The sequence below is a fragment of the Sinocyclocheilus anshuiensis genome, unplaced genomic scaffold (genome assembly GCF_001515605.1).
Source record: "Sinocyclocheilus anshuiensis isolate Anshui unplaced genomic scaffold, SAMN03320099.WGS_v1.1 scaffold2267, whole genome shotgun sequence".
Taxonomy (NCBI): domain Eukaryota; kingdom Metazoa; phylum Chordata; class Actinopteri; order Cypriniformes; family Cyprinidae; genus Sinocyclocheilus; species Sinocyclocheilus anshuiensis.
In genome coordinates, this window is record NW_015541483.1 from 102,758 (window position 1) to 112,157 (window position 9,400).

At 41.2% G+C, this 9,400-nt stretch overlaps 1 protein-coding gene across 1 annotated transcript; it reads right to left on the minus strand.

The window, feature by feature from the left end:
* Positions 1-859: 859 nt before the first annotated feature.
* LOC107690843 (proteasome assembly chaperone 1-like) lies at positions 860-6,561 on the minus strand. Its single transcript, XM_016489265.1, has 6 exons — positions 6,446-6,561; positions 6,073-6,161; positions 5,853-5,996; positions 5,239-5,291; positions 1,030-1,104; positions 860-910 (listed from the first exon to the last, which is right to left on the minus strand). The coding sequence occupies exons 1-6, from the start codon at positions 6,559-6,561 to the stop codon at positions 860-862; spliced, it is 528 nt and encodes a 175-aa protein (XP_016344751.1).
* Positions 6,562-9,400: the final 2,839 nt, after the last annotated feature.

Here is a 9,400-nt window from a genome sequence, read left to right on the forward strand (position 1 = left end):
ATGTCAGGTTTTACTATCCTTGTGGGGACATTTGGTCCTCACAACTACACACACACACACACACACACAGACACAGACACAGACACAGACACACACAGACACACAGACACACACACACACACACACACACACACAGACACACAGACACTCTCTCACACACACACACACACACACACCACACACACACAGTTTTATTAGGCTTTTCCCAGTAATGTAATAAAGCCCAGTCGTTAAAGCAGCTTGACGTCACGCTGTCATGCCAACCAGCCCACGTTTCATTAAAACACTGCAGCGAGTCCCTTTATTTCAATGAGCAGGAAAACACAGTTCATAATTACACAGAAATCTTACATCAGCTGCTGAAATATCAGGAAAAAAGAACAATTTGTTTATAAAATACATCAATTATATGGTATATTATAAATTATATGTATTATGTATGTGTGTGTTATTTTATCTTTTTATTCACTCTTATGTTATACATTATTTTGATACTATTTTTAGTGTTATATATATATATGTATGTGTGTGTGTGTGCAATGAGGGTGTCGAGTATATTTGAACAGTTCATGCATTCCCTGGGAATCGAACCTATAAGCTCGGTTGCAAGCGGTTTGAGCTCCAGGACTGATCTGTGCCTGAGTCAGACTGACACGTTCATCTGGAAGCACACATGAGCAGTGATCCTCTCACAGGTATCTGCATGAATCCGCCTCCGCTAAACACCCACACACGCGTTATCAGTGCTCCTGATCACAGCCTGCTGAACCAGCCTCAGACACAAACTAAGAGCCAATGATTGACAGGACCAGCCTGTTTGTGCTTCTGGAGAAACGTCTTGCTGGAGCGTCACTTACGGTCAGTGTTGGGCTGAGGGAGGAGTCAGGAACCAGTCCTCCTGTGAACCAGACTGAACACAAGAACAACCCAACCAGCACATGAAGACTCAAGTCTCAGAGTTAGCTGGGTTTGAGCTCAGCACAGTTTGTTTGTCAGACAGGAATCTTGTCGTTATATTCGCACACTCACAGGACGGCTTTGAAGTCGCAGTAACCCTGATGTGAACTTCCTCTGTTCAGATGCCACACGCACAACTGCGAAACTCTGAAAACCACAACACAGTGTTGCTTCGAGAACATTTGCGCAATCCAAGACGCATGCAAATTTCCCACAGCGGGGGGTTTATTGCGTCGGGCATGTTGAAACATCTGCAGAGGATCATGTATGTTCAGTGCGGTCAGATTGTGACGCATGTGAACGCTCTTACTGATTCAATCAGAATTCACACTGATATGATTGAGGCCATCAGCACGCTCATCGACGGCTGTTCGGGTTAAATATTTATCTGTGAGATAACCTGTGAGTTCTGGTAATGGAGCGCTAGTCAGCTAGACAGACACACCTGCGTTTATGAGTGTTTATGACACACAGCAGCTCATAATCTCATGAACTTCATGCAGGGCTTTACCTATTAAGGTGAGAAGCAGTAACTACGCCTGTGTGTGAAGGATGCATCAGCGCAGGGATTTCCCCACAATGCTTCACTAACTGTGTTTGCTAACTCAACCATCGCTATTACTAATGCTCATACTGACCTGAGGCAGTTAAACCAGACTGTGCTATTCTTCTGGTAGATATAAACATGCCAGCAGTTTAATTCACTTTAACTAACTTACTAAGCAAGATTACTCCCTACAAACTGTTAAACACCATAGCAACCACCTAACAACCACCCAGAATACCCTAGCAACCACCTAGCAATCACCAGAACACCCAGCAACCACCTAACAACCACCCAGAACACCCTAGCAACCACCTAACAATCACCAGAACACCCAGCAACCACCTAACAACAACCCAGAACACCCTAGCAACCACCTAACAATCACCAGAACACCCAGCAACCACCTAACAACCACACAGAACATCCTAGCAACCACCTAGCAACCACCAGAACGCCCAGCAACCAACGAACAACCACCCAGAACACCCTAGCAACCACCTATCAATCACCAGAACACCCTAGCTACCACTTAACAACCACCCAGCAACCAACTAACAACAACCCAGAAACCCCTAACTACCACCTAACAACAACAACAACCCAGAACACCCTAGAAACCATGTAACAACAACCCAGAAACCTTAGCAACCACAGAAAATGGCCTAGTTATCATATAACAACCACCCAGAATGCCCTAGCAACCATCTAACATCTTAGCGACCACAAACAGCAACCTAGTAACCACCTAACAACAACCCAGAACACCCTATCAACCACCTAACAACAACGGCAATCACCCAGAATGCCCTAGCAACCATCTAACAACTTAGAAACCACTCAACAGCCTAGCAACCACCTGACAAAACAACCCAGAAACCGTAGCAACCACCCAGAATCCCCTAGCAACCACCCAGACCACCCTAGCGACCACATCAAAACAACCCAGAACACCCTAGCTACCTCCTAATGACAATCCAGAACACCCTAGCAACCACCCAGAGCATCGCAGTGGTTCTGGACCTCAAGATGATAGAATGATGTAAAATAACACAAAACAAGCATTAAAGTAAGAACTGAAATCAAGAGATTTTAAGCCATGTAAATGAGTGTGACTGTTGTATTTGTCTAGTTATGCAAAGCTGTAAACTATGTTATGGTGTAGAACATGTGAACATCTATTCATTACACAGCTAAAGCAGTGGATCTGAGCAAAACATGATCAGACACATTCATCAGTGTGTGTGTGTGTGTGTATGTATGTGTGTATCAGTGTGTGTGTGTGTGTGTGTGTGTATCAGTGTGTGTGTGTGTGTGTGTGTGTGTGTGTGTGTGTCTGTCTGTGTGTGTGTGTGTGTGTGTGTGTTCTAAATAGTTGTAATTTATTTTTATTTCTATTTTAGTTCATTTTATTTCAGTTAATAATTTTATTACTTCACTTCAACTTTATTTTTAATAGTTTTGGTAAATGATACCAACACTGTTGTATATAAATAAAGCGATCACATAGTACTGTGAAATTATCATTTGATATCATGGTACCATTTCAGTACATCTTTAAAGGTTTATGCAGTGTCAGTACACAGAGTTGGAGGGTGAGGATCCTGCTTGTGGTGGTTTAGTGTGTGAGAGTGTGTGTGTGTGTGTGTGTGTGTGTTTGGATGTCTATGAGTGTGTGTGTGTTTGTTTGTGTCTATGAGAGTGTGTGTGTGTGTGTGTGTGTTTGTGTCTATGAGTGTGTGTGTGTGTGTGTGTGTCTATGAGTGTGTGTGTGTTTGAGTCTATGAGTGTGTGTGTGTGTGTGTGTTGGAGGCGCTTCATTAGCAGCAGGGCAGGACGTGGGAAGACCTGAGATCTTTGACAGGGACACACTGTGAGATTCTCACCGCTCCCACTGACCGTCTTCACACTCGCACCGTCATCGTGAAACATGGCACTGAATATTCAGCTGTAAACACACACTCGTTCAGCAGACAGATGAAGGAGAACACGAGGCCTCGGGCTGAAAGTTCATCAGATAAAACACTGTCTGATTCACGCTAACGTTATGAAGCATCTCGGAATCAGCAAACCAGGAAAAGTTTTGAATGATGGGATGAATATTTAAACAACTTTCATTGAGCTTTCCCTGCTTTTCATTTCAAATTATAATTTGATCAAAATAATAAAATATCCCTATAATAAATTATGAAATAAGAAATGATACCAAAAACTGTAAGAAAATGATTTAAATGTTAGTAATAACATTTCCAAACTTTTGTCTGTATTTATAAGGCTTTTATTGAGGTTTCACTGCTTTTATTAAAATATAATATTATCTAAACTACAATCCGACCATTTTTTAATAGAAAATTAGTTTTGTTTTTAACAATTATAATAAATATTCCTATAATAAATTCTGAAATAATTAATGCCAAAATACAATGGTTTCAATATGAATATAAATAGCCAAGAATATATCAGTTTCAGTTTTATTTCAGCAGAACTTTATGGCCTATAGGTGCTGTTTCTTGTAATTGATGGTTGTGGCGCCACCACGTGTTCAAACTCAGAAACACAATTCACTCAGACTAGAGAAAGACATTCACATCACACCAACATAACACAACATCACATCTTTAATAATGCAAATGCAAACCAGTATACAGTGCTTTCTTCACGTGTAGAGGTTACTCTGAACACATGAGTGTGTAGAGCTGCGTAGTAACTATTCTTCATGTGATCCAGAATAGCAGCAAAGAAAACGTAGTCACATTTGGTCATGCTGCAGAATGATAATCACAGTTACGATCATGATTTGAGAAATGACATCAGAATTATTGCACCTATAAGCACAAATCAAGGGAATGTCACTCATACTGGACCTCATCTAGTTTCCTGAGTTATTATCAGAAATAGAAACACACGTAAAACTCAAAAGCGAAAACAGTGGCATTCCAATAATAATGTCCAATAATTCATGCCATTTCTTGAAAACAACAACAAAAAGGGCTTTGTATTATGGCACAGATGTGCCTCGACTGCAAACAATACAGTCGCGATCATGTTTGGATTGATCGCAGTTCGTCAGTGAGAAGGTTTGCTCACATCACAAACAACCATGCGAGGAGACAGACTGGCTGGAGCACAATGTGTCAATAAAGATCACTGAACTCCAACACTGTCTGTGGATGTTCACAGATCATCAGCGCTAAGAGAGAGAGATCGTGTGCCAATGGTTGCCAGGTTGGGAAAATAAAGTAAACATTGGGCAGAAAAGAAAGAAGCTCTGATTGGGGGATTTCAGCTCTTGAAATCTGGCAACCACAAACATGAAAACTCAGAGAAAACGTGAAAACTTTTTGTTGTAAAAGAGAAATTTCTCTAGACAGATCATCAGCGCTAAGAGAGAGAGAGATCGTGTGCCAATGGTTGCCAGGTTGGGAAAATAAAGTAAAACACTGGGCAGAAAAGAAAGAAGCTCTGATTGGGGGATTTCAGCTCTTGAAATCTGGCAACCACAAACATGAAAACTCAGAGAAAACGTGAAAACTTTTTGTTGTAAAAGAGAAATTTCTCTAGAGAGTTTTTAATTTTTTAAAACTACATTTTAGTCTTTTTTCGTCAGCGAAATTGCATGTTGATATAGTCACAGTTAGCACATGTCAGTCTTGTCTCGTCTTGATCACCAACGAATATTTTTGGTCACAGTTATCGTTAATAGATGAGCACTGTTCCTCACCGATGGACTGTGTTACTTTCTGCTGGTACAGGACACAGGACAGCTCTGCGGGGTCTACAGATGCCATTTCTTGAAAACAACAACAAAAAGGGCTTTGTATTATGGCACAGATGTGCCTCGACTGCAAACAATACAGTCGCGATCATGTTTGGATTGATCGCAGTTCGTCAGTGAGAAGGTTTGCTCACATCACAAACAACCATGCGAGGAGACAGACTGGCTGGAGCACAATGTGTCAATAAAGATCACTGAACTCCAACACTGTCTGTGGATGTTCACAGATCATCAGCGCTAAGAGAGAGAGAGATCGTGTGCCAATGGTTGCCAGGTTGGGAAAATAAAGTAAACATTGGGCAGAAAAGAAAGAAGCTCTGATTGGGGGATTTCAGCTCTTGAAATCTGGCAACCACAAACATGAAAACTCAGAGAAAACGTGAAAACTTTTTGTTGTAAAAGAGAAATTTCTCTAGAGAGTTTTTAATTTTTTAAAACTACATTTTAGTCTTTTTTCGTCAGCGAAATTGCATGTTGATATAGTCACAGTTAGCACATGTCAGTCTTGTCTCGTCTTGATCACCAACGAATATTTTTGGTCACAGTTATCGTTAATAGATGAGCACTGTTCCTCACCGATGGACTGTGTTACTTTCTGCTGGTACAGGACACAGGACAGCTCTGCGGGGTCTCCAGATCCATGGCTCCGCTCGTTCCACAGCGAGACCCATCCGACCGCGGTCCAGCCGTCGGAGCCCAGTGCGTACGCCAAGACGAAACCTGAAAAACAGGAGCGCCGCGGCTCAGACGGAGGACCGTGTGAAGGATCTGCAGCATCTAGAGTCGGACGGCTCACCTGCGGCGTTCGGACCCACAGCGATGATCAGATCCGAACACAGCACCGGTCCGCCATCCGTCTGAGAGAGCCAATGAACGTGAACGGACCTGAAAGAAAGCAGAAACTCAGATCAGACATTATATATATATATATATATATATATATTCACTTAATAAAGCATCAGAAACACGTGATCAATATATGCAGCATCAGAAACACGTGATCAATATATGCAGCATCAGAAACACGTGATCAATATATGCAGCATCAGAAACACGTGATCAATATATGCAGCATCACAGAAACACGCGATCAGTATAAAGCATCAGAAACACGTGATCAATATATGCAGCATCAGAAACACGTGATCAATATATGCAGTATCAGAAACACTTGATCACGTCGGATCTGCTCATCTTCCTCGTTTCCATTCGTCATATCATCATACTCATTCTCTTCAGCAGCTCTTGAGTACACCGATAAAACTTCACAGAAAAATGTCGCCATATTAGATGAATTATCAGATTAATTTATTAAATACAACTCAAAGCTGCTGCGTAATGTTCGCTGCTCAGGTATTAACCCGACACACACACCGGAAGTAGTGGCTGCAGTTTTTTACTTTTATTTTGTTTTCAGCTTTAGTCAGCTCTAACCCTGTGACAATCCGTGTGGAAAAACTTTAAATAAATAAATAATATTTATTATTATCAGTAAATATGTTGTGATGAATCACAATTCACAATTCAGAATCTCACTTTCATTGTCTCATCATCAAATACACAGAAGTGGTGTTTTTTTTTTATTGTACACTGGGGGGAAAAAACAGGTCATAGGGCCTAGCTGCTTAAAGTGGTCAAAACTAGTTTATCAGTCAAAGATTTTGGAACACGGTTAACCAGTTGTTTTCTTTACCAGTTGAGCTCCTGGTTGATCAGGCACTAACTAGTGCTGGGAAAGAAAGACATAAAGATAGTAGTTAACTGAGCAGCCGCTGACAAATACATCCAATTATAAATACATTTGATGAACCCGGAGAGAGAGACTGATCAAAAATAAAGTAGGAATTGTGAGAAAAGTTTGTAGGATAAGAAGGGACGATATCTCAACTTCATATTGAACACACAGCTTTGGATCAAAAGGAATATAAAGGAAAATATAAAGAATCAGCAGGCCCAGATTAAGAACACAAAGGGCCCTGGGGCTATAGAAAACCCAAGGGCCCCCTTCATAGTAGCCTATCTTGATGCACTTTCTACCACTGGAATAATTTGTGTTTTTTAACAAATCAAGTCTACAACAGAGATTCAGTGATTATGCACACTAAATATTCCAGGCTACAACACATTAAAAGAATAAATACATGAACACCAGATGTTTGAAGTCACTAAAGCAGTTTACTTTAATCCATTTTATAATTAGAAAGTCTTCTTTCTTACTGGTGTTAGGGCAATTGGAATAAATTAATTATTTATTAATAAATAAAGGATTGGAACGAATAATAATACTTCAAAAGCATTTAATATTCCATTATATTGCAGGAACTTAATTATTGAATTCATATTTTTCTGCTGTTAAAGTTTATTAGAACTATTCAATTCTCCTTTGTAGTGGCCCTAATGAAAAGCTATTGTAATTCTTGAGTCCAGTGTTAACTGTATAGTCAGGGACGGACTGGGAGTAAAAAACGGCCCTGGATTTCCCCCCAAATAGGCCACACCACAACTACAAACAGCCGCTACTATCTCACAGTATTACAGCAGTCAATGCATCGCATTTATGGTAAATTAGTAGAGTTTGAGCGGTACATTAAAGCTGTCGTAAGTAAGGCTGATCTGAGATCAGTAGAGTTTGAGCGGTAAATTAGAGCTGTCGTCAGAGACTCTGATCTGAGATCAGTAGAGTTTGAGCGGTACATTGGAGCCGTCGTCAGTGAGTCTGATCTTAGATCAGTAGAGTTTGAGCGGTACATTAGAGTCATCGTCAGTGAGGCTGATCTGAGATCAGTAGCGTTTGAGCGGTACATTAGAGCCATCGTCAGTGAGTCTGATCTGAGATCAGTATAGTTTGAGCAGTACATTAGAGCTGTCGTCAGTGAGTCTGATCTGAGATCAGTAGAGTTTGAGCGGTACATTAGAGCAGTCGTCATAGAGTCTGATCTGAGATCAGTAGAGTTTGAGCGGTATATTGGAGCCATCGTCAGAAACTCTGATCTGAGATCAGTAGAGTTTGAGCAGTACATTAGAGCCATCGTCAGTGAGTCTGATCTGAGATCAGTACAGTTTGAGCGGTACATTAGAGCTATCGTCAGAGACTCTGATCTGAGATCAGTAGAGTATGTTCGGTACATTAGATCTGTCATCAGTTAGTCTGATCTGAGATCAGTAGAGTTTGAGCGGTACATTAGATCCTTCGTCAGTGAGTCTGATCTGAGATCAGTAGAGTTTGAGCGGTACATTAGAACAGTCGTCAGTGAGTCTGATCTGAGATCAGTACAGTTTGAGCGGTACATTAGAGCTGTCGTCAGAGACTCTGATCTGAGATCAGTAGAGTATGTTCGGTACATTAGATCTGTCATCAGTGAGTCTGATCTGAGATCAGTAGAGTTTGAGCGGTACATTGGAGCCATCGTCAGAGACTCTGATCTGAGATCAGTAGAGTATGTTCGGTACATTAGATCTGTCATCAGTGAGTCTGATCTGAGATCAGTAGAGTTTGAGCGGTACATTAGAGCAGTTGTCAGTGAGGTTGATATGAGATCAGTAGAGTTTGAGCGGTACATTAGATCCATCGTCAGTGAGGCTGATCTGAGATCAGTAGAGTTTGAGCGGTACATTAGAGCCATCGTCAGTGAGGCTGATCTGAGATCAGTAGAGTCTGAGCGGTACATTAGAGCAGTCGTCAGTGAGGTTGATCTGAGATCAGTAGAGTTTGAGCAGTACATTAGAGCCATCGTCAGTGAGTCTGATCTGAGATCAGTAGAGTTTGAGCAGTAAAAGCGTCTGCTAAATGACTAAATGTAAATGTAAATGTAAATGTACATTAGAGCAGTCGTCAGCGAGTCTGATCTGAGATCAGTAGAGTTTGAGCGGTACAGTAGAGCCATCGTGAGTGAGTCTGATCTGAGATCAGTAGAGTTTGAGCGGTACATTAGAGCAGTCGTCAGTGAGTCTGATCTGAGATCAGTAGAGTTTGAGCGGTACATTAGAGCCGTCGTCAGTGAGTCTGATCTGAGATCAGTAGAGTTTGAGCGGTACATTGAGCGGTACATTATCCCCCAATTGTAAGTCGCTTTGGATAAAAGCGTCTGCTAAATGACTAAATGTAAATGTAAATGTAAATGTAC

Coding starts and splice junctions, on each gene's coding strand:
- LOC107690843 (XM_016489265.1), bottom strand. CDS start 6,561: ATGGCGACATTTTTCTGTGAAGTTTTATCGGTGTACTCAAGAGCTGCT. Junction 5,997..6,072: donor TGTGGGTCCGAACGCCGCAG/GTGAGCCGTCCG, acceptor CCTGTTTTTCAG/GTTTCGTCTTGGCGTACGCA. Junction 5,292..5,852: donor GAAAGTAACACAGTCCATCG/GTGAGGAACAGT, acceptor GTTGTTTTCAAG/AAATGGCATCTGTAGACCCC.